Here is a 26,832-nt window from a genome sequence, read left to right as displayed (position 1 = left end):
ATAACGGGTATTACATCCTGGCCGTGTCACATGATAACGGGCATTACATCCTGCCGTGTCACATGGTAACGGGCACTACATACAGTACTGCCATGTCTCATGATAACCGATATTACATCCTGCCGTGTCACATGATAACGGGCATTACATCCTGCCGTGTCACATGATAACGGGCATTACATCCTGCCGTGTCACATGATAACGGGCATTACTTCCTGCCATGTCACATGATAATGGGCATTACATCCTGGCCGTGACACATGATATCGGGCATTACATCCTGCCGTGTCACATAACGGGCATTATATCCTGCCATGTCACATGATAACGGGCATTACATCCTAGCCGTGTCACATGATATCGGGCATTACATCCTGGCCGTGTCACATGATATCAGGCATTACATCCTGTCGTGTCACATGGTAACGGGCACTACATACTGCAATGTCACATGATATCGTGTATTACATCCTGCCGTGTCACATGATAACCGATATTACATCCTGCCGTGTCACATGATAACCGATATTACATCCTGCCGTGTCACATGATAACGGGCATTACATCCTGGCCGTGTCACATGATAACGGGTATTACATCCTGCCGTGTCACATGATAACGGGTATTACATCCTGCCGTGTCACATGATAACGGGTATTACATCCTGCCGTGTCACATGATAACGGGTATTACATCCTGCCGTGTCACATGATAACGGGCATTACATCCTGGCCGTGTTGCATGATAACGGATATTACATCCTGCCATGTCACATGATAACGGGTATTACATCCTGGCCGTGTCACATGATAACGGGCATTACATCCTGGCCGTGTCACATGATAACGGGCATTACATCCTGGCCGTGTCGCATGATAACGGGTATTACATCCTGCCGTGTCACATGATAACGGGGATTACATCCTGGCCGTGTCACATGATAACGGGCATTACATCCTGCCATGTCACATGATAACGGGTATTGCATCCTGGCCATGTAAAATGATAACGGGCATTACATCCTGCCGTGTCACATGATAACGGTCACTACATCCTGCCGTGTCACATGATAACGGTCACTACATCCTGCCGTGTCACATGATAACGGGCATTACATCCTGCCATGTCACATAACGAATGTAGCCCTGGGTAACTTTGGGCTATGATTCTTTCTCCTGCTGTGCAGTAATCCCTGGTAAGGGCAGGTTTGCCAGGAGTAATCATGGGTTTTCCCACACACATGCTGTGCAGTGAGTCAGTGAAGATAGTGTCATCAGGCTCTGTGTCCAATCACAGCGACACAGGGGTGGTGCTTATTGGAACTACTTACTGCATAGCACTTCCTTAATTTAGTGAGTTGTCTCTACCCTTGAGAGAAACTGGTCCACCCAATCTGGACTGCAGGGCTGTGCCAGTCTGAGGTTCTCCCTTAGGGGAGCATAGGGGGCCGTTCCTCTTATCTCGCTAGGCGATAAGGGAAGAGCTGGGACAGCTTCTAGGGCCCTGACTAGGAGTGATTGTCCAGGGATTTCCTTCAGGTGACAACCTACTGATGTGCGGCTGAAGCACCTTGCTGCAAGATGGGCAGTCTGCCGTGTGTTGGAGAAATAAAGTATTCTTATGATTCAAACGACTTCTTGCCTGAGCCTGGAATCATTCAGTGAGAAGTTAAAGAGAGAAGTTCTCCTGCAGAGATTCCTCCCTACCGCTGGGGATCTGTTGGACATGGAGGCTCTGTACCAGTGAGTATTACTCAGCTCTACCTCAAAAGCCTGTCCTATTATCCCCTATGCCATCGCGTGAGACTCAGGGCCCCCTGTTGCCAGCAGGTTTACACCACCTTAGACAACGTAACCAGTACACCATTTCCCCTAGGGTACCCAACATGAGATTGGGGGGGCAGGGGGAAACAGGGTTACACAGGCATTCATCCTGCCCTGTCACATGATAATGGGTATTACATGCTGCCATGTCACATGATAACGGACATTACATCCTGCCATTTCACATGATAACGGGTATTACATCCTGCCATGTCACATGATAACGGGCATTACATCCTGTCGTGTCACATGATAACGGGTATTGCATCCTGCCATGTCCCATGATAACGGGCATTACATCCTGTCGTGTCACATGATAACGGGTATTGCATCCTGCCATGACATGATAACGGGCATTACATCCTGGCCGTGTCACATGATAACGGGCATTACATCCTGTCGTGTCACATGATAACGGGAATTACATCCTGCCGTGTCACATGATAACGGGTATTACATGCTGCCATGTCACATGATAACGGACATTGCATGCTGCCGTGTCACATGATAACGGGTATTACATCCTGCCGTGTCACATGATAACGGGTATTACATCCTGGCCGTGTCACATGATAACGGGTATTACATCCTGGCCGTGTCACATGATAACAGGTATTACATCCTGGCAGTGTCACATGATAACGGGTATAACATCCTGCCGTGTCACATGATAACGGGTATTACATCCTGGCCGTGTCACATGATAACGGGTATTACATCCTGGCCGTGTCACATGATAACGGGCATTACATCCTGCCGTGTCACATGATAACGGGGATTACATCCTGGCCGTGTCACATGATAACGGGCATTACATCCTGCCATGTCACATGATAACGGGTATTGCATCCTGGCCATGTAACATGATAACGGGCATTACATCCTGCCGTGTCACATGATAACGGTCACTACATCCTGCCGTGTCACATGATAACGGTCACTACATCCTGCCGTGTCACATGATAACGGGCATTACATCCTGCCATGTCACATAACGAATGTAGCCCTGGGTAACTTTGGGCTATGATTCTTTCTCCTGCTGTGCAGTTATCCCTGGTAAGGGCAGGTTTGCCAGGAGTAATCATGGGTTTTCCCACACACATGCTGTGCAGTGAGTCAGTGAAGATAGTGTCATCAGGCTCTGTGTCCAATCACAGCGACACAGGGGTGGTGCTTATTGGAACTACTTACTGCATAGCACTTCCTTAATTTAGTGAGTTGTCTCTACCCTTGAGAGAAACTGGTCCACCCAATCTGGACTGCAGGGCTGTGCCAGTCTGAGGTTCTCCCTTAGGGGAGCATAGGGGGCCGTTCCTCTTATCTCGCTAGGCGATAAGGGAAGAGCTGGGACAGCTTCTAGGGCCCTGACTAGGAGTGATTGTCCAGGGACTTCCTTCAGGTGACAACCTACTGATGTGCGGCTGAAGCACCTTGCTGCAAGATGGGCAGTCTGCCGTGTGTTGGAGAAATAAAGTATTCTTATGATTCAAACGACTTCTTGCCTGAGCCTGGAATCATTCAGTGAGAAGTTAAAGAGAGATGTTCTCCTGCAGAGATTCCTCCCTACCAAGCTGGGGATCTGTTGGAGATGGAGGCGCTGTACCAGTGAGTATTACTCAGCTCTACCTTAAAAGCCTGTCCTGTTATCCCCTATGCCATCGCGTGAGACTCAGGGCCCCCTGTTGCCAGCAGGTTTACACCACCTTAGACAACGTAACCAGTACACCATTTCCACTAGGGTACCCAACATGAGATTGGGGGGGCGGGGGGAAACAGGGTTACACAGGCATTCATCCTGCCCTGTCACATGATAATGGGTATTACATGCTGCCATGTCACATGATAACGGACATTACATCCTGCCATTTCACATGATAATGGGTATTACATCCTGCCATGACACATGATAACGGGCATTGCATGCTGCCATGACACATGATAACGGGCATTACATCCTGCCATGTCACATGATAACGGGCATTACATCCTGCCATGTCACATGATAAGGGCATTGCATGCTGCCATGTCACATGATAACGGACATTACATCCTGCCATTTCACATGATAATGGGTATTACATCCTGCCATGACACATGATAACGGGCATTGCATCCTGCCATGACACATGATAACGGGCATTACATCCTGCCGTGTCACATGATAACGGGCATTACATCCTGCCATGTCACATGATAACGGGCATTACTTCCTGCCGTGTCACATGATAACGGGCATTACATCCTGCCATGTCACATGATAACGGGCATTACATCCTGCCGTGTCACATGATAACGGGCATTACATCCTGCCATGTCACATGATAAGGGCATTGCATGCTGCCATGTCACATGATAACGGGCATTGCATCCTCCCATGACACATGATAACGGGCATTGCATCCTCCCATGACACATGATAACGGGCATTACATCCTGCCGTGTCACATGATAACGGGCATTACATCCTGCCGTGTCACATGATAACGGGCATTACATCCTGCCATGTCACATGATAACGGGCATTGCATCCTCCCATGACACATGATAACGGGCATTGCATCCTCCCATGACACATGATAACGGGCATTACATCCTGCCGTGTCACATGATAACGGGCATTACTTCCTGCCGTGTCACATGATAACGGGCATTACGTCCTGCCTTGCCACAGGATGCAATAGCCGGATAGCTGCTTCCACCATAATACCCAGAGGGGAATGCTTTACAAATAAAATATAATATAATGTTCTGTGTTTATATGGGAGACAGCGCCACCTGGTGGCCAAAGATGAGAACATCACTGTTATTTCTGCTTGTGTTACAAAGTATTTGACCAAGAAAGATATTTATTTAGATTTTTTTCTAACGTGCTACTCACCAAGAATCTCGGTACTAGAGCACGTCGGAACTTAGGGAGGATACCCACCCCCGACCTACAACCCCGGACCTGCCGAAAACATATAGTGGAACGACGAGGAAGACCAACAAAGGGCAGAAAGCACGAACGGGAGCTGGAAAGATGGCTGCCAGGGTATTGGGGTCTGTTTGCCTGGCTCTGTATAAAAGGTAGGGTTTTAATTCCTTTCTGAATGTAACGCTTCCCAATTTCTTAAAGCAGCATGGAGATTATTCCACAGTCTTGGGAACGGCCCTTGTACAATCTCTCCCCCCAATTTTACTGACCTTAAACCGAGGCTCAAATCATTTGAGGGGCGTTGGCAGATCTGAGAGCTGATTGGGGGTGTTACTGATTAGGCCGTTCTAAAGGTAATGGGGGGCTAGTCCATGGATAGCCTTAAAGGGAAGGGTCACGATATTAAAATGAAACCCTTTACTTACGATGACCAAATTTGTCCCGGCAATAACCGGAACAAATGTCATACATACGCAGCCTGCGCCCATCTGGATGGTGGTGATAAATTGTACTGGTACAGTTGGTCCCCATGGCCCCCCACTTCTGTACAACCCCAGTCAGTCATCCTTCCCCGGGCGTCAGTACCTGGTATTGTTCAGCGCTTCCTGAGCTTGTTGGGTAACAGCGGTCTCATATTGGGTAACCATCTTTCCAAGATCATTACCTATTAACACATTAGCAGGAATAACTTCAATTACTCCCACCTTCCTCGCACCCTGCTCAGTACCCCAATTCAAGTATGTTTTCCACCGGCAAAACGTGGCAGCCCCCTCCCACCACCCCCATATGCAGAGTCCTTCCAGGAATGATTTCCTCTGGTCGTACCAGTCCTGGCCGCACCAGGGTAAGTGCATGTTACGTGAGGGGGTAACCAGGCTTTATAATAAAGGTTAAGCCTACTTGGTTGCCCCTGAACTGTGTTTTGGGGTCCCAAGAGTGTCAGCTCTTGGACCCGTGTATTGTGCATGCATTACTGTAACATGTAATAAAATATGCGACAATTGCAATTTTTTTTTATGTTTTACCCTTTCCAGGAGTGCTAGCCAGTGGAGACGACCAGGCTGTGAGCCAGGAGTGCTAGCCAGTTGAGACGACCAGGCTGTGAGCCATGAGTGCTGGCCAGTGGAGACGACCAGGCTGTGAGCCAGGAGTGCTAGCCAGTGGAGACGACCAGGCTGTGAGCCAGGAGTGCTAGCCAGTGGAGACGACCAGGCTGGGATAAAGGCTAATGTAAAGGAAACACTTTAGGGTTACACTCTATTACATTCACCAAAGGACTGTAACACATTTTAGCAGCAGAATGTATAAGAGTATATTTTATTGAGCGGCAGTGTTTTAAAATATGTTTGACTTTATACATTAAACATAAGGCAGGGTCTTTCATCTCAGGGACAAAGGGGGGCTTATGGATACCACAGCTATGGTGCCAGTGAGTCTAATCCTAGGTCCATAGGACAAAGTGACACCAGCTGCCAGGGGTGTGAAAGCCATTTAAATAAGATGGTTGTGTGAAGACAGGCGATCCTGGCAAACAGTCACCTCCCTAGACTGAGAGGCCTCTGGGCTCTGCATGACAAATAGGCAAGATGGCGTTTTTCGCACATGCTCCTTTGCCATGCTGAAGCTCAGGTGCCAGGTTTCACAAACCTGGCAAAGTGTGTGTGGCTATAGATGAAGTTCCCACGCTTGTGGGTTGGCTGTAATACTGCAGGGATGACTTTGCAAATGTTATAAAAAAGTTAGTATCCAGCCCAGAGAGCAGGATTTTTACCCAGAGATTGATAAAGTGATTTAAAGTGTGTTCCAAGATTTCCAAGGTCCAAAATGTGTAACCTTCACGGAGGGGTCGGACCGACCCAAAGAAGCCTTGCAGAGTCAGCAAGGAAACAGCTACAGGACTTTAAGCAGAAAAGTTCTAAGTCACTCTTTCAGTACCATTTGGAGTGGACTATTTAAAGACTTTATTTCAACTAGGAAAGTCCGTTTGTCAACCCCAGGCCCCCAGTAAGTGTATCTTCTTCTGCGTATTGTAATCCAATGTGTGCTTGCCTGTTTCTACGGAATACATTATTATACTTCTTGGCTTTGCTCAGTGATGTGATCCCGGTATAAAGGTGTAAGTACATGGACAGTGGAGTACCTGAGTCTCTCAATCCTTGGGTGAGTTTCTGACCAACCAGGACTGGCTGCGAGTGGGCACCATTGTTTTCTTGTTGCCTGGATACCTCACAGGCACCTAGGGGGGATCCACTCCAGAGGCAGTTGCAGGCTTCTTCCTTTCTGGGCAGTCGGTGCGGATATGCCCCAGCGGTTTGCAGGCAAACCACTGGCAGGTGTCTCCATGTCCCGGTGTGCCAACCACCTCCCCCCCAAAAGAAGCCTCAATAGGAGGAGGAGGTTGTTGTGGGGGTTCTCTGAAATTACCCACCTTCCACCCAGGGACCTCCTTGTTAGCCACATAGGAATCTGCAAGATGGCCAACCTTACGTGGCTGACTATGGACCTCGTTCCTTAACCCACTCTCCCACTCTCCCACTTCAGTTGGGCGCAGGGTTACAAATTGCTCTTGAATTATGAGATCCAATAACCCCTCAAAGTTTTCCATTTCTAGCCCTCAACCCACTGCTTGTACAAAGATATCAGACGCCCTACCAGCTCAGAAAAGCTGCTGGTACCACGTCACTGAAAGACTGTGATCATTTGCCTGTATATTTCAGGGGTGGTGTAGAAATAAGGAGGTATAATAACAGGAACGGTTTATTGTCTCTCTCTCCGCGTAGCACAGTGTCACAGTAGACCAGGTGTATCAACACCTTTTTATACCGGGATCATTGATTGAGCAAAGCAAGGAGATAAAATAAATTGTGTGTCTTTTCCTGAAATAAATTACAATGTAACACAATTTACAGGGTTAACACACTTACTGGGTACGGGGCTAATGAATAAATCTATCCTCTAAACGAAATTCACAAAAATGACCTCTGTAGGAGCCCTTTCCAATGACCGGGAGGTACTCACGAAAGTCCTGGAACTGATTTCGACATGCAATGCTAGACGTTACCGCTACGTTCTTCAGAAGTGGGACTTAGAAGAATTCTTGAGTCAAAATCCTTGAAGCCGCCTCGCGTCTATTCAGCACAGAGCATCTTTGAATTTGCCGCTGATGGTTTGGCGCTTGGAATCTATGCTCCTGATTGGCTGCAAGGTTTCTTATGGGTTTCAGGGTCCCATTCACAAACCTCTACAGCCTATCAGAGCGTCGGAATTTCCCTGCCAGCCAATCACCGGTTTGATGGTATTGTAAAGCCGGTGGGTACCTTTTCTCACTCTGCAAAGGGGCATGTGCCAACCTGGCACTTCTGCCTCATGCATACTGAGGCCACCCGCTGTCCAAGCTCCACAGAGTCTGGGCTCTGGCAATTGGTGGCCGGATAGCCCTGTGTTAGCCCAGGATGTGGGTACTCAAGCAGAACTGCAGTACCCTTCCTGTTCTAACACCTTGGCATCCCTGAGGCTTTCAAGTCCGGACTCCACACAGACCCATAGGCACCAAGCTTGGTAGCCACCTGGTCCCTCGGAATCCATGACTTGGAAATCCCACAGTTCATTCATAGGGTATCAGTACATATACCTATTAAATATAACCCGTTAATAAAATATACTGTGTCCTGTATCTTGTGTGATAAAATGTGTAAGTCCCTATTCTGGTGTCAGGTATGGAATGAGAGTATATATTGCCTACCCTCACCAGCCTCATTCTTGGCACACTTTAGAAAATAACTTTAAAAAACTTTTACACACAGGAAATCACTCTCAGCTTTATCACTTAGCTGGAGCACCCCCTGAACCCCTATAACATGATTGCAGGTATACATTAACCTCTTCATGCCCGTTTACCTTGTCTGGATGATGCTGCAGCAGGAATCCTGGCGGTGAGTCGTAATAATGTTTTCAGAGTCAGAGTTTGCCCGGAGCAATGTGCTTGGCTGCATCCGAGAATCTCACTCGATTCCCGGATCCAACTCCTGGGGTATCCCATAACTCTGGAACCCCGATACATAGACACATTCTGTAAAGGCTTTCTCCGGCAAACCCACCCTGAAACTTACAGCCTAGAAATCTCCTGGTCCCAGCACCCCAGGAAAGGCAAAACACAAACAAATCTTTAATGTCGCATAATTTGCACACAGTCACAGTAATGCATTTGGGACATCTGGGTCCAAGAGCTGACACTCTAGGACCTCAACACACGGATCAGGGGTAACCAAGTGGGCTGAACCTTTATTAGTGAGCCTGGATAACCTCATCACTGTCACACACAGTACACGGCAGGTTCTGCCCACATCAGCAACTCTCAGCTACCCACTGAAGGATGGTCCCTGGACCTTCTCTACAGGTCAAGGGCACCAGCAGCCGTCCCAGCTCTTCCCTGCCCCTCCAGCAGAGGCAGAGGTATGGTCCACACTCACTCGCCCCCGGAGGGAAGAGGACCAGAGAAGGCTCAATAATCAGCCTCTCTATTGTGTGACCTGCCCCTATCAAGGGAGTAGAAGCACTACTGAATTTGGGGTGGCACTGCGCTTACATACTGCCAGGAGGGGGGGCACCAGATCTGTCCCATGATTGGTCATGCTCAGGCCTGATGTCACCGCGTGTAGCACCTATAGGGGGGAAACCCCATATTGACTACTGGCAAGGCCTACTTGTACCAGGGCTTACTGCCAGGAGTGGAGCAGACTAGTAGCCACAGGTGGCATGGCTACATAATAATACAATAGTCACATCATATGAACCATTCTTGGTTGAACCTTCCAGATATTAAGCAGCTCTTATTACATTTTGATGCTTGTAATACAGATATAAATTCCTATTCATTATACACTATTATTAAATACCAATTATTAAATAATAATACTTTTCATGTGTAGGAAGACGGCCTCATAATGTATCTCTCTTTATTTAGTGTGACAGAGTCTCCCTCTGGGCTCCCCTTAGTACCCCTCACCTCCGCTACTGCGGCAAGTGCGGGAGTGTTGCGGGGGCGAGCAGGTGCTGGCGACTTGTGAGGCTCAAGCGGCTCCCTTTGCAGGATGCCGCCATGTTGCGATTTCCCTCGCATGCGCAGATAGAGAGCTGCAGCGGTGGCCAATAGACAAAGAGGCTCTGCGGGGACTACAGACCCCAGAATGCACAGAGGCAGGCAGTCAGGTGCCCAAGCAGAGCCAATAGAGCTGCAGCATTCCCTGCACCAGGGAAAGGATACATTTGGTGCGCCAGGGACCACGCCTGTCAGAGCTAGGACAAGGAAGGGGTAGGTTGTAGGTGCAGGAGTCTGTGACCAGATACCCCCTATTAGGCCCTGACTCATATCAGTTTGTGGCTGCTATAGGGATAAGCCCCCTAGATAGGGACACTGTCCCTGACACTATGGACGCTAAGCGGGACAAAGCAGAAGCTGCGCAGCAGTTGCGGCCTGTGGTCTGGGACCAGACCATCACTCAAAGACACAGAGACTCTCTTCATGGTGGGACACTCCAACCGGATACCACCCCACGCGGAGGTGGACTCATCGCGGACGACGCCATCGCTGGAACAGCAGATCCTGTCTTCTTTTCTGTCGGCGTTCCCGGGGACTGGAGCACCCGGCAGGAACCTCATCTCACCAAAGTGCACCAACTATACACGGGCTGGTGGGGCAGCGCTGTCTCACACACTTGGGTGGGTGGTTGGTTCCGTGGACACTGGGATGGTACGATGCCCGGAGCACCTCAGTAGATTGGGGTAACCCCGCAGGGGTGTGGACACGGTGTTAGGAAAGAACGGTGAGGGGTTGCAGCCCTGCGAGGCCTAGTGTTACAGTAGTAGTGTCATTGTTTATAGTTGTTCATATATCTACAGTAAAGTGCTATTATTTTATGACATCAGTGTGTATTGTGTATATATGGTTCTTCACGGGGCTATCCCACATAGTTAGGATCCTGCACAGGTGGAGGCGCTGTCGCCCATCGAATCAGGTACACCCCAGGCTCCCAGTGGCGGAGGTTCAGGCCTCATGTGAGCCACAGGTAACGCACCATAAACGCCGTAGTCGCCATATCTCCCAGGGGGTGAGGGAAAGTGCGCTACATTAGTGATTAAATAGATATTTTTGATATTTATGACATTACTTTGGTATTATATTCACGGATACGGTATGACATATACACCAGGAATGTAATATGACATATACACCAGGAATGTAATATGACATATACACCAGGAATGTAATATGACATATACACCAGGAATGTAATATGACATATACACCAGGAATGTAATGACATATACACCAGGAATGTAATGTGACATATACACCAGGAATGTAATGTGACATATACTCCAGGAATGTAATGTGACATATACACCAGGAATGTAATATGACATATACACCAGGAATGTAATATGACATACTGTATACACCAGGAATGTAATATGACATATACACCAGGAATGTAATATGACAGGGATAGAAGTGATATTGCTGCTTCGCCTGGCTGTTATGTAGAGAATGGCAGAGGATCACTCTCCCGCGCGTGGGTATGTCTGGCAGGGGAGGGGGGTGGGGCTGTCTGTCCCCGGAACTGTTTTGCACCTTCCCGTGTGTCCGCCCGGAGCCGAGAGACACGCGGACGCGCCGTTTCCATAGCAACCCGCGGCCTACCAGTGCTGTGAATCCCCGGCCTGTCCTGTTCATGCCATCTCTAGCGCTGCTCCGGGGCTCCCTGGGCCGGCTGCCGGTGCTCCGGGGTCTCCTCCTCCCCCCCCGGCGGCTGAGTTATGTGCAGGGTCAGAGCCCCGAGCCCCGCGTCCGGGAGTATTTCTATTACATCGACCACCAGGGCCAGGTGAGAGGGGGCACAGGGGGAAGAGGGACAGCCGGGGAGGGGACACCTCGGGGTGGGGGGCGCAGGAGGTGGAGGTTACACCCGATGGGGTCACAGGGGGAGGAGGGGACACCTCGGGGTGGGGGGCGCAGGAAGTGGAGGTTTCACCCGATGGGGTCACAGGGGGAGGAGGGGACACCTCGGGTTGGGGGGCGCAGGAGGTGGAGGTTACACCCGGTGGGGTCACAGGGAGAGGAGGTGACAGCCGGGGAGTGGGGGACAGAGGGGGAGGTGCCGACACCCGGGGCTGGGGAGGCACAGGGTGAGAGGGGACATCCGGGGCTGGGGAGGCACAGGGTAAGAAGATACACCAGGGGATGGGGGGCCCAGGGTGAGAGGGGATGCCCAGGGCTGGGGAGGCACAGGATGAGAGGGGATGCCCAGGGCTGGGGAGGCACAGGGTGAGAAGACACACCAGGGTGAGGGGACACCCGGGGCTGGGGAGGCACAGGGAGAGAAGACACACCAGGGTGAGGGGACACCCGATGGGGTCACAGGGGGAGGAGGGGACACCTCGGGTTGGGGGGCGCAGGAGGTGGAGGTTACACCCGGTGGGGTCACAGGGAGAGGAGGTGACAGCCGGGGAGTGGGGGACAGAGGGGGAGGTGCCGACACCCGGGGCTGGGGAGGCACAGGGTGAGAGGGGACATCCGGGGCTGGGGAGGCACAGGGTAAGAAGATACACCAGGGGATGGGGGGCCCAGGGTGAGAGGGGATGCCCAGGGCTGGGGAGGCACAGGATGAGAGGGGATGCCCAGGGCTGGGGAGGCACAGGGTGAGAAGACACACCAGGGTGAGGGGACACCCGGGGCTGGGGAGGCACAGGGAGAGAAGACACACCAGGGTGAGGGGACACCCGGGGCTGGGGAGGCACAGGGAGAGGAGGCGTCACCCAGGGGTTGTCAGACAAGGGGGCACAGCTCAGGAACTTTGCGCACCCCTGCTCTAGACCACAGCTTCCCCAGTGCCCGTATAAAGCGTCACAGCGGAGATGAATAATTCTAAACCGGGGAAATAGTTCTCGATACTGATTTATACAAGTGGTTCCCAATCCCTGTAAACTGCTCCTCCAACACTCTCCCCCACCCCCCCAAAAAAGTTTAGCCTTTGGGTCTTCTTTGTGTACAAAGAGAGAACCATGTTTTTTAGGGGCTTAAGACTCCTAAATAATCCCATTTAAAAGAATGAGGATTTCACAATAATTGTGTAATGGTTACAGGAAACCTGCCCTCCTTTCTGTCACTCGGTGACTCCCTCTCTCACTCAATTCGTGCCCGATTCTTTGCCACTTTCTTTTACAGTATCTCCCAGTGTCTGTGTAAGGATCCTCGGTGCCCCTGGGGAGCCGGTGGCTGGGAAACACTGATTTATGCAATACGTGTGCTGTAAATACAAAGAAGTGTGCACGCAATGTCTTGTATATAATGTATACCCTGTTCATTTATGTAACTGTACTTGTAACCATGTATTATTTGTTTTACTCTGTGCCCAGGACATACTTGAAAACGAGAGGTAACTCTCAATGTATTACTTCCTGGTAAAATATTTTATAAATAAATAAGTGAACAGGCCTTTTTAACCCATTAAGTGCTCTATATCGTTGGCGCAACTTCATAATAAGTGACATTACGACGTTGCCTCACCACCATTACATTTTGCTCATTTGTAGGGAAGATTGCGAGCCCGGCTCTTTCCGCTGAGATTCGCATAGACACCGGTCGTGTGATCACTAGTATAACTGTTATTGTGTATTATTATGTTCGTATTTTGGTCCCCCTCAGCGTGTCATGTTTTTGTGCTTATTTTTGAAATTTTTTTAAATGAGCAATAATTTTTTTTATTTTTATCTGAATAGACCAGATTAACTTCAGCACCTCACTCTTGGCGGACAGCTGCCTCCATGTACAGTACCAAGAGACCATGTGGGAAAACATAGAAGAAGACAGCAATGTCAGCTCTTAGTTTAAGGTCTATGCCCGTACTTGGCATCTACTTCAAAGGGGGTTTCCAAGGCAGGGGGACATTGATCAAGTTCAACTCCCATATGGGGAATAAATGGAGCAAGCGACAGAGAAGCCCAATGCTACATCCAATATGACAAAAATACACTGTAAAATACTTGTATATACTCTTAAAAAAGGGTCATTTAGTTTAACCCTTTGGCCAAAGCATTGTAAGCCTCCCCAGGGTTTAAGCTCACCCCTCCCCTGTGTGTTGTTTGTTAACTTATTTTCCTCTGTCGGAGATTAGTGGCCCCTCCTTCCCAGGTTTGAAGCTCACCCCTCCCCACGTCAGCAGGTCTTTTTCATTCTACTGGATATAGATCCAATGCTGGTCTTTCTCCCTCCTAATAGCGGTAAATGAGAATTTTAATCCTAATAGAGGTATATTAGTATTTTATCTGGTAGTGTTAGGACCTGCAAACTGGGTCTGCCTTGTTGTGGCTCGCAATGCTTTGGCCAAAGGGTTAAATAAAATGACCCTTTTCAAGAGAATATCTAGGCAGTCCTCGGTTATCCGACACAATGTGTTACTCAAAATGGCGTTGGATAGCGAAACGTCTTAAAGCGAAACACGTTTTCCCATAGGAACACTGTTTAAATGAAAGTTTCCGTTCCTGAAGGCATTTTTAACACTAAAATACACCAAATATTTTACGCAGGCAGTAAGATATGCAGCACACACAAATTATATAGCGTATATACAGTATTATATATATAATATATAATATATAGTATAATATAATATTATGTGTATATATATATATATATATATATATATATATATATATATATATATATATATATATATATATATATATATATATATATATACACACACACAAACAACTTTGCAAAGCGTCGTAAGAGCGTTGGATAAGCCGTTTTGGCGTTGTAAAAATGAATATAGGTAAGCATTGCATAGCGTTGGATAAGCCATTCATTGTAAAATGAAGCGTTGTAAAACGAGGACTGCCTGTATAAGTATTTACTGTGTATTTTTGTCATATTGGATGTAGCATTGGGCTTCTCTGTCGTTTGTTGTATACATATGCCACGCTCAATAGCACTCCTTTTTGACACTTATATACATATATATTTTATGGGGGCTCAGGGGTTCCTAAAAAGAGCTTGCTGGGGTTCTGTGTGTTGTTTGAATAAATGGAACAGTCACCCTGGATGCCACCATTAGTGAAGATAAAACACATACAATCCGGGCAGGACGTAATAAACTTTTTCTGCTTGTATATAAGAAAAAACACATTTAATTAGTGAGGTTTTCTTTTAACCCTTTCTGTTTCATTTCATATTTTCCAGCTTTTCTTAGACGATACTAAAGTAAAGAATTTCATCACCTGTTTTAAAGGTATGAACTTTGGCTCTTTTTAGTACCTCTATAATACACATTTGTGGACGCTATCAAATTAAAATGTATGTCTGCTTTAATGTAATGTTTTTTATGCTAATGTTTTTTTATTTATTTTTGCAATATAAAGCCATAAAGTCTTCATTTTTCAGAATTAAAATACTGTTTTTGCCTGATTTTTATAGGGTGACACTGAATATAAGGCGACCCTCTAATTTAAGTAGTAGCTGGAAAGAAAAAGGTTTTTTCTCCCTCTCCCCTGCCACAAGCAACATGGCTGTTTCAGGCCCCCAAGGCGGAGCTTCCTCCGTTTTACCTTCCTACCTCATACATCCGACTGCTGATTGGCTGGTAAAGTGGGTGGGTTCCATTTATATGGCGACTATGTACTTTTAAACTTAACTTTATTGGGGAAAAACGTTGCCTTATATGATTGGGCAATTTCATTATGAAATCTTAAAGTAGTTTTTTCTGTTACTGGGACATTTTACTATAGAAATTGAAGACTATATTTATAGACTAATTAAGTGGCAAAGAAAGAAAGGAGGAACACACAGACAGCTGTAGCCAAATAAAGACACTGGGGGATATTATAGAAGCTGCGAGTTTGTCTCTGCAAAACCGCACGGTTTGACATGGTTATAAGTAGCGGATTAAAGCTGCAGTTCAGTCAATATCCTGCATGTGTGTTTTTTTAATAAATCAGTTCTGTAGTAAGAAAAAATACTTGTAGCATTTTCTGTTTTTAAAAAAACAACTTTGAAAGACTAATTTTCTTGTATTCTATTTTAACAACCATTTACTAAGGCACTGCCCCTTCATGTCCTGTCACAAGCCCTGGCACACCCCTTTGTCAGCCCTGTCCTCCCTCTTGCACATGTCAGTGCAGGAGTGCTCATGAATATTCATGAGCTTCCACTGAGTGACAGAAGCAGAGGAAAAACATATCCCATATCTAAAGCTGTTGCCAAATTTCACCGATCAATACATGGAGAACGAATTGACTGGCAGCTATACAGTTCTTTAAGTAATTAGAGATTGCACACATGAAACTATTGAATTAAAAAAAAAAAAAAGATTGAACTACAGCTTTAAAGCGAGCCAAAGATCTGCGTTAAAAATCGCCTCTTTTAAACTGCGTCTATAATATAAAAAGTAACAAACTGCGTCACGGTGTAACCTAGGGGGGAGGGAGGAAGGTTGAGACTAACCTAACTGTGTGTGTCTGTGTGTGTGATCCCCCTCCAACATAGGTAGAGCCACCTGTGCTCAGAAAGGAGCACACCTTGGGTGCCTGGGAGATGGGCAAAGTATAATCTCACTGCCTTACTCATAAAATATTTCCAAAACACTGATACTAACTAACAAGTTTAAGGCCCCTTGTGAAGAAGTGGGGTACTGGTGTCAGGCCCAACAGGATCAGAACCCACAACCTGTGCTATTCTGGGCCGCAGCTCTAGCATTGGACTAAACCAGATGCTGGGAAGCCCCCACTATTCCACATCTCCCAGGGGTCTCGGCTCTGTGCATTTCTGTGTTCAAGACACATTCAACTGGCAGCCAGGACGTGGAAGTGTCTGCTTTTCAGCTAGGGGAAGGGGGTGTGAGCGGTGACAGGCACCAGGTGTAGTCCAATGCTAGAGCTGCGGCCCAGAATAGCAGAGATTGTGGGTTCTGATCCTGTTGGACCTGATACCCAGCACCTCGTTCATCACAAGGGGCAGGTGAGTACATTTCAGTTTTCTTTGGGTATGTTTTGTATACAAACTTTATCTGGTGATCAACGTTCTTTCCCCATATCGGTTTTAAACTAAATATTCCGCCATCATTGGTCAAACACAAAGGGGAAGAGGTCCGGATCAGCAGTTTACCCTTTACCTGTATATTCAGCACTTTACCTGTATATTCAGCACTTTACCTGTACATTCAGCACTTTACCTGTATATTCAGCACTTTACCTGTATATTCAGCACTTTACAAAAGAGATTAGGTAAGGGTTGATAAAACACTCCAGAACATTTGGTCGCCATTGAGACATTCACATTTTATGAAACATTTAAAACATATTTGTTTGATTTGTTTAGAACTGGTGTCGGGGTCTTACACATGGCGTGCCGCTGCCATTAGCTCATGGAGGTGACGGGGCTCATTATAGATGATTGATGTGTCAGTGAACAGCCTAGTATTTAATTCAAACAGGCATGGCTTGGTTTACTGGCAGAGTTCCAAAAAGGTGGGATTCCGTGTGATAATGATCACAACAGAACACGTATCCTTGTTGATTAACTTGGCTGCAGTTCATGGTGGGAAGTACAGTATGTAACAGTTTATTTTAGTTAATATCTTCCTTAAATGTAATCTTGTTTAATGCGACAATATTCTTTCCTCTTTATTGGGGCCTGTAAATGAGGGGGTGCTTGTTGATCACACATTTAAGCCAAATCGTTCTCCGCTACCTCTTAGATTGTAAGCTCTCTGTGACAGCGATGCCTTTTCCTGTTGTGTGCTCGTATTTATTTATTTTATTTTTATTTATAAAATGTTTTACCAGGAAGTAATACATTGAGAGCTATCTCTTGTTTTCAAGTATGTCATGGGCACAGAGTTATGATGACAAATAATACATGGTTACAAATACAGTTACATAAGTGAACAGGGTATACATTGCATGCACAGTTAGAGATAATATATTATAGGCTTATAACCGTTACAGACCAGATTCAAATGTGAGACAAATAGGTGAAAAAACAAGTAGTTATCAATGTGGCGCTTAAATATAATCCGTGATATTTAAAATAAATATACAAAAACCGTGCAATTTACATATAATAATGTGAAAGTGACCAATGCACCCAAATTGAAATATGCAGCTTAAACCCTAATATTAGATTGTCCTCGCAATCCAAATGAAAGTTGTAGAAATCCAGGTGTGTTTGGGGAGCGCAGATATATAAAAGACAAAAAACACACAAAATATAGTGCAATATGTCTGTGTTAAATTAAAGTGATGCTTTTCTTCAGATTCTGGTGAAGTGTGTACTCACAAATCTTTCTCTTGTGTGGGGTATTTTATGGTATCTTTATGGCATCGTACCTGGCTTCTCCATACAGATAATTTCCTTACTGCTATAATGAAGCAAGAGAACCAACCATAGTGCGATCAGAAAGTAAAAGCTTTATCTTAAAAATATGGTAAAACACACTCACATGGTGTTGGTAGGTAAAATAGCAATTTGATCATAAAATGATCCACGCCGGCAAACAGAAGCTTCGTGGCTGGAACAGTACACCCCGTCCGCTCTCCCAGCTGATCGCTCTTCCCGTCTGTGTCTGTTCCGGTGGAATCCCCGGATGACGCGCTTGGACAAACAGGTCGCGCTGCAATCAGCCTTCCTCTTGGTACAGGATACAGGATACATTCAACGCGTTTCTCCTCTGCTGAGGTTTCATCAGGAGTGTTTTGTGTGGCTATCTCTGGGCATATATACCTCTGTCTAGCTTTATGATTGGTGGTATAATTAACGATGCAACTGTGTGCACTTCAGGGTGTAACAAGTGCCCACACGTTATTGGACCAGCAGATTTTCAATTAATGCAACATGGTAACATAATGTTAAACTCTATGTAAACATACACAGAGTCCAAAAAAACATCAGAACATATTAAAAAGATAGAAGGACCTAAATAAACTAATTCTAAATGATTGGTATGCGGTCTGCAAGGACACAAAAAGGAGACAAATGTAAGTATTTAGAGAAAAACATTTTAATCAAAATCCGCATTTAGACCTAAAGGGGACAGGGTGTCAAACTGGAAAATCCAGGCCCCAAAATAAATAATTTGACTAAGAAAGAAAAAGAAGCCCTGGAAGAATTGGCATCAGATAACACAATAGTAATAAAACAGGCAGATAAGGAGATATTTAGAAAATAATTAAAACTTCTAACAGAGGGTTAAAATAAAGGAATCTTGGAAGAAGGAGAATTTAACTATCTGAATATAGAACACCCCAAGTTCCCGATATTCTATTTTTTGCTCAAATTGCATAAAAACAAGCAACACCCACCCAGCCGATAATATCAGGCATAGGTTCTATGACATCCAATCTGTCAGAATTACGCCAACCTCTTTATGAGCGCATGGGAGGACGATCATATTTGGTCGTGGGCGGGACTCGACGCGAACCTAGTCACATGGCGCAGGTATACAGATGATATTGTCTTCACTTGGAAGGGTTCTAGAGCAGATCCAGAGAGAGAGAGAGAGAGCGATCGATCGTTCCAGAGAGAGAGAGAGAGAGCGATCGATCCAGAGAGAGAACGATCGATCCAGAGAGAGAGAGAGCTCGATCCAGAGAGAGAGATTGATCGATCCAGAGAGAGAGAGATCGATCGATCCAGAGAGAGAGAGATCCAGAGAGAGAGAGAGCGATCGATCCAGAGAGAGAGAGATCCAGAGAGAGAGAGAGCGATCGATCCAGAGAGAGATCGATCGATCCAGAGAGAGATCGATCGATCCAGAGAGAGAGAGATCGATCGATCCAGAGAGAGAGAGAGAGATCGATCCAGAGAGAGAGAGAGAGAGAGATCGATCCAGAGAGAGAGAGAGAGAGATTGATCCAGAGAGAGAGATCGATCCAGAGAGAGAGAGATCGATCGATCCAGAGAGAGAGAGAGAGATCGATCCAGAGAGAGAGAGATCGATCGATCCAGAGAGAGATCGATCGATCCAGAGAGAGATCGATCGATCCAGAGAGAGAGATCGATCGATCCAGAGAGAGAGAGAGAGATCGATCCAGAGAGAGAGAGAGAGAGATCGATCCAGAGAGAGAGAGATCGATCCAGAGAGAGAGAGATCGATCCAGAGAGAGAGAGAGAGAGATCGATCCAGAGAGAGAGAGAGAGAGAGATCGATCCAGAGAGAGAGAGAGAGAGATCGATCCAGAGAGAGAGATCGATCCAGAGAGAGAGATCGATCCAGAGAGAGAGAGAGATTGATCGACCCAGAGAGAGAGAGATCGACCCAGAGAGAGAGAGAGATCGATCGATCCAGAGAGAGAGAGAGAGCGATCGATCCAGAGAGAGATCGATCGATCCAGAGAGAGATCGATCGATCCAGAGAGATCGATCGATCCAGAGAGATCGATCGATCCAGAGAGATCGATCGATCCAGAGAGAGAGAGAGATCGATCCAGAGAGAGAGAGAGATCGATCCAGAGAGAGAGAGAGATCGATCCAGAGAGAGAGATCGATCGATCCAGAGAGAGAGAGAGATCGATCCAGAGAGAGAGATCGATCCAGAGAGAGAGAGAGAGATCGATCCAGAGAGAGAGAGAGAGATCGATCCAGAGAGAGAGAGAGAGATCGATCCAGAGAGAGAGAGAGAGATCGATCCAGAGAGAGAGAGAGATCGATCCAGAGAGAGAGAGAGAGAGAGAGAGAGAGAGATTGATCCAGAGAGAGAGAGAGATCGATCCAGAGAGAGATCGATCCAGAGAGAGAGAGATCGATCGATCCAGAGAGAGATCGATCGATCCAGAGAGAGAGCGATCGATCCAGAGAGAGAGAGAGATCGATCCAGAGAGAGAGAGAGAGATCAATCCAGAGAGAGAGATCGATCGATCCACTGAGAGAGAGATCGATCGATCCAGAGAGAGAGAGAGAGATCGATCGATCCAGAGAGAGAGAGAGATCGATCGATCCAGAGAGAGAGAGAGATCGATCCAGAGAGAGAGAGAGAGATCGATCCAGAGAGAGAGAGAGATCGATCCAGAGAGAGAGAGAGAGAGAGAGAGATCGATCCAGAGAGAGATCGATCCAGAGAGAGAGAGAGATCGATCCAGAGAGAGAGAGAGATCGATCCAGAGAGAGAGAGAGAGATCGATCCAGAGAGAGAGAGAGAGAGATCGATCCATAGAGAGAGAGAGATCGATCCAGAGAGAGAGAGAGAGAGATCGATCCAGAGAGAGAGAGAGAGAGATCCAGAGAGAGAGAGAGAGAGATCCAGAGAGAGAGAGAGATCGATCGATTCAGAGAGAGAGATCGATCGATCCAGAGAGAGATTGATCCAGAGAGAGAGAGAGAGAGATTGATCCAGAGAGAGAGAGAGAGATCGATCCAGAGAGAGATCGATCCAGAGAGAGAGAGAGAGATCGATCGATCCAGAGAGAGATCGATTGATCCAGAGAGAGATCGATCGATCCAGAGAGAGAGAGAGATCGATCGATCCAGAGAGAGAGAGAGAGCGATCGATCCAGAGAGAGATCGATCGATCCAGAGAGAGATCGATCGATCCAGAGAGATCGATCGATCCAGAGAGATCGATCGATCCAGAGAGAGAGAGAGATCGATCCAGAGAGAGAGAGAGATCGATCGATCCACAGAGAGAGAGATCGATCGATCCAGAGAGAGAGAGATCGATCGATCCAGAGAGAGAGAGAGAGATCGATCCAGAGAGAGAGAGAGATCGATCGATCCAGAGAGAGAGAGAGAGATCGATCGATCCAGAGAGAGAGCGATCGATCCAGAGAGAGAGAGAGATCGATCCAGAGAGAGAGAGAGAGATCGATCCAGAGAGAGAGAGAGAGATCGATCCAGAGAGAGAGAGAGAGAGAGATCGATCCAGAGAGAGATCGATCCAGAGAGAGATCGATCCAGAGAGAGAGAGAGATCGATCCAGAGAGAGAGAGAGATCGATCCAGAGAGAGAGAGAGATCGATCCAGAGAGAGAGAGAGAGAGATCGATCCAGAGAGAGAGAGAGAGAGATCGATCCATAGAGAGAGAGAGATCGATCCAGAGAGAGAGAGAGAGATCGATCCAGAGAGAGAGAGAGAGATCGATCCAGAGAGAGAGAGAGAGATCCAGAGAGAGAGAGAGAGATCGATCGATTCAGAGAGAGAGATCGATCGATCCAGAGAGAGATCGATCCAGAGAGAGAGAGAGAGATTGATCCAGAGAGAGAGAGAGAGAGATCGATCCAGAGAGAGATCGATCCAGAGAGAGAGAGAGAGATCGATCGATCCAGAGAGAGATCGATCGATCCAGAGAGAGATCGATTGATCCAGAGAGAGATCGATCGATCCAGAGAGAGATCGATCGATCCAGAGAGAGCGATCGATCCAGAGAGAGAGAGAGATCGATCCAGAGAGAGAGAGAGAGATCAATCCAGAGAGAGAGATCGATCGATCCACAGAGAGAGAGATCGATCGATCCAGAGAGAGAGAGAGAGATCGATCCAGAGAGAGAGAGAGAGAGAGATCGATCCAGAGAGATCGATCCAGAGAGAGAGATCGATCGATCCAGAGAGAGAGAGAGAGATCGATCGATCCAGAGAGAGAGAGATCGATCCAGAGAGAGAGAGAGATCGATCCAGAGAGAGAGATCGATCCAGAGAGAGAGAGAGATCGATCCAGAGAGAGAGAGAGAGAGATCGATCCAGAGAGAGAGAGAGAGATCGATCCAGAGAGAGAGAGAGAGATCGATCCAGAGAGAGAGAGATTGATCGATCCAGAGAGAGAGAGAGAGAGAGAGAGAGAGATCGATCCAGAGAGAGAGAGAGAGATCCAGAGAGAGAGAGAGATCGATCGATTCAGAGAGAGAGATCGATCGATCCAGAGAGAGATCGATCCAGAGAGAGAGAGAGGGAGATCGATCCAGAGAGAGAGAGAGAGAGAGATCGATCGATCCAGAGAGAGAGAGAGATCGATCCAGAGAGAGAGAGAGAGAGATCGATCGATCCAGAGAGATCGATCCAGAGAGAGAGCGATCGATCCAGAGAGAGAGCGATCGATCCAGAGAGAGAGCGATCGATCCAGAGAGAGAGAGAGAGAGAGAGAGAGAGATCGATCGATCCAGAGAGAGAGAGAGAGAGATTGAACGATCCAGAGAGAGAGAGAGAGAGATCCAGAGAGAGATCGATCCAGAGAGAGAGAGATCGATCCAGAGAGAGAGAGATTGATCGATCCAGAGAGAGAGAGAGATCGATCCAGAGAGAGAGAGAGAGAGAGATCGATTGATCCAGAGAGAGAGAGAGATTGATCGATCCAGAGAGAGAGAGAGATCGATCCAGAGAGAGAGAGATCGATCCAGAGAGAGATCGATTGATCGATCCAGAGAGAGAGAGAGAGATCGATCCAGAGAGAGAGTGAGAGAGATCGATCAGAGAGAGAGAGAGAGAGAGAGAGATCGATCGATCCAGAGAGAGAGAGAGAGAGATCGATCGATCCAGAGAGAGAGAGATCGATCCAGAGAGAGAGAGATCGATCCACAGAGAGAGAGAGAGAGAGAGATTGATTGATCCAGAGAGAGAGAGAGAGATTGATTGATCCAGAGAGAGAGATCGATTGATCCAGAGAGAGATATCGATTGATCCAGAGAGAGAGTTCGATTGATCCAGAGAGAGAGATCGATTGATCCAGAGAGAGAGATCGATTGATCCAGAGAGAGAGATCGATTGATCCAGAGAGAGAGATTGATCCAGAGAGAGAGATTGATCCAGAGAGAGAGATTGATCCAGAGAGAGAGATCGATCCAGAGAGAGAGATCGATCCAGAGAGAGAGATCGATCCAGAGAGAGATCGATCCAGAGAGAGATCGATCCAGAGAGAGAGCGATCCAGAGAGAGAGCGATCCAGAGAGCGATCCAAGGAGAGAGAGAGAGACAGAGAGAGAGACAGAGAGAGATACAGAAAGAGAGATACAGAAAGAGAGTGTGTAGGAGGACGTGCACAGAGGTATGCAATGGAGACTTTTTAAGGTAAAATTAAATAAGGCTTTTATTGCGCCTGTTTCTTTAACATAAGAAAATCATCCAAACATATGCAAATAAGGGGTCAAACAAAGCTTCTGTTCCACTTGGGAGTATTTCTAGTGAAACCTATGCAGTCCATAACTCCCTTTAGATTAGCATGTCTCCCAGCCCCAAACATATATCTTGATATGTGCAGATATACAAAAAGTGTTATAAAGGAAAGTCTTATCTGTTTCTTGTAGTTGGAGGGAAAGTCTTCTCTGTTCCTGTGTTGCTGCCTTTTTCTCAGGCTATATCAGCATTCAGGTTTAGAGGTGCTTTCCCTGTGTCTTGCTGGCAGCCTCTTCTGGTAGTCTCAAGACATCTGTTCCTATGGTCAGTCACACACTTTGTGAGACTCAGGAAATCTCACTTCCTGTCTCAAAGGCAGGCTTTTCTAACAAACCTAATTAGCCAGGTGGTGTTGGTTAATTGACGACCAGCAGTTAACCACCACACTGCTGGATTAGAGGCACATTTCCAGAACAGGGATAAATCCCTTGTTACAGAGAGAGAGAGAGAGAGAGAGATCCAGAGTGAGAGAGAGAGATCCAGAGATCCAGTCGGGAGAGAGGCTAGCTGTTATGGACCCTAGGACTAAAGGAAGCAGACCTGTGGGGTCCAGCTGGGAATCACACCCAGGATTAAGATTGCTTCCCAGAACCGGCGTTCCTGAAGGAGTGAAGGAGCGGCACGGAAACCCTGTGAAGGAATCCCTGCAATTCAGATAAGAGACTTTCTTATTATACCGTTTCATATGTTATGGGCTGGGAACCAGGTTAGTTGGCCAGCACCGTTAGAAAGGGCCACAACAAAGTCTAGTTAGTTTCCTTAATGGGAATAGGATTTTATTTTGTGTTTTGTGTTTTGCCTTGAAGGGGCAGTAGCCCCAATGTTTTGGTTGCTGTTTGGTGGCAAATAAACCACTAAAGTTAAGCTTTATACAGTTTCTATGCGTCTGTCTAACCTCGCCTACAGGCCGTTCCATCACAGTCTTACACACTGTGTGTAACAGGGCATTAACCTCATCTTCCTGTGTGTACCTCTGCGCATGTCTCTTACACAATGTGTAACAGGGCATTAACCCTGTCTCCCTGTGTGTACTGATGCAGCGGCTGTTATTCAAAAACATCACGGCGCCGATTTTGAGTTCTCTGCTGTTCCCCTCGCAGCATGAACGCGGCCAATCGCCCCAGGCACCCGCGCTTATCGCTGCTGTTTTGGTCGAATTTCATGGATTCTGTTTCTTCGTTTGTAATAAAATGGATGAATTTTAATGTGTACAGTACTGTGCTACTGTGCTACTGTGTCACTGTGCTACTGTGTCAATTTTATAGAAAAAAACAAGTGATAGACAGCACTCAAAAAATAAGATTATCTCATCCAGGTTGCAGGGTGCAAATAAAGGAACAAAAAGAAGGACCCAATTCCTCCTAAATAATTACAAAACAGTAATAATAGTTCCAGCACTTACTGACTAGTAGAATGAATCTCAAGAGTAGGTAATTGCCAAATCCCAAAAATATATTTAATGTCAACACAAGTCAAATCCACAGAGCGATGTGACCAACACAAAAGCGTCTAAAATACATACTGCAAAAAAACATAGTATGCAAAAAAACAGAATATCACACAATGGGGGGTGGGGTGGAGGGAGAAACAAGGGGGGGGGCAAAAAATGGGGATAAGCAGGGGGGCAACGTTTCGGGGACGAACCCCTTCCTCAGACCCGTTCCCTCAGGACCCCAAAAGGGGACACAGAGGTACTGTACTTCCCTTCCCCAAAGCCCCAACACAATGAAACAGCAACCCTAGCAGATTAAGCACACAAAGCACCTCTAAGTAATCAATCTAAGAGTATGACAAAGAAAAAGTGGAGAGAATATAACTAGTGTGAAATCAGACCACAGGGTATAAGACATCTAGCATAATCACAAGCACTTCTCCTCTTCTGCTGCAAGGGGGACTGCTGACTGAGACTGAATGAGACAGTATATAAAGGGTAGGGGTGACATCATCATTGGTGGTGTAATTAGTCCAATAGCAGCAGCTGTGTGGGTAATCAACCAAAATCAGGAGCAGCTGAGCCCCTTAACGTCATATGCTAAACACAGTACATGTATCTGATAGGCTGGAATGTCCTCCGGGCTCACTCCTGCTGGGAATGGCCGTCCAAGGCTGGCGCCTGAGCACTTCGGCTAATGAGGGAGTCCTTCTGTGTAAGCACATCAGATGTCCACGGGAGCGCGCAGACGCGCATGGGTGCGCGCGCACATGCGCATAATGGGAAACGGCAGTCCACATCACAGATGCTGCTGTTGTAATAGCAAATGCTGCCGAGGTGTCCCTTCTTCAACTGTGTGAGCTCAGTGAGCAGATGATGAGCATTTCCATCAGGCAGCATACTAGTGATGATGTAGAGACTGACACTAATTTTCATCTGTTGACTGGTGAGTGTAAGAACAGAAGTAGGTTTAATCCACCCGCCACCAACCACGTTATCGAGACATATATAACCCGGGTACAACTTGACATGGAGACTCTCTTTTAAAGGAAACCCCCATATAAACCTATGAACATCACTAAGAAACAACAAAAAATTATCAGAGATCTTGAATCTGACACCATTATTATCATTAAACCGGCCAATAAAGGCGGTGCTATAGTCGTCATGAATAAGGATGACTATAGGACGGAGATCGTGAGGCAATTAGGGGATACTAATAGCTATAGACGAGTTGAGGAGAATCCAACACATGACGTAACAAGGAGAATCACACAAGTTGTTAGCTTAGCATTTGAGAGTAGCGTATTGTCTAAGAAACAAAAATAATTCTTACTCAAAAAGGATCCTATAACACCTGTATTATATACATTACCCAAGATTCATAAAAACTTGGAATCTCCCCCCCGGTAGACCCATTGTGACAAGGACTGACTCAGTTTTTCAGCCTTGTGCTATTTTTCTTGATAAATTGCTCAGACCATTAGTGACGAATACAAGATCATATATTCGAG

General features: G+C 46.7%; 1 protein-coding gene across 1 annotated transcript in view; it reads left to right on the top strand.

Annotated features, from left to right (window-relative positions):
• Window positions 1-11,362: 11,362 nt before the first annotated feature.
• C2H8orf82 (chromosome 2 C8orf82 homolog) overlaps window positions 11,363-26,832 on the top strand; it is a 61,423-nt gene continuing 45,953 nt past the window's right edge. Inside the window, exons 1-2 of the mRNA XM_075581232.1 lie at window positions 11,363-11,621; window positions 14,978-15,026. Coding sequence (XP_075437347.1) covers window positions 11,469-11,621; window positions 14,978-15,026 — 202 coding nt within the window. The 5' untranslated portion in view covers window positions 11,363-11,468. The remainder of the gene's footprint in view (window positions 11,622-14,977; window positions 15,027-26,832) is intronic.

This window comes from Ascaphus truei, chromosome 2 (assembly GCF_040206685.1).
Source record: "Ascaphus truei isolate aAscTru1 chromosome 2, aAscTru1.hap1, whole genome shotgun sequence".
Lineage (NCBI taxonomy): Eukaryota > Metazoa > Chordata > Amphibia > Anura > Ascaphidae > Ascaphus > Ascaphus truei.
The sequence above is the reverse complement of the archived record's forward strand: the minus strand, read 5'-3'. Positions and strand labels throughout refer to the sequence as shown.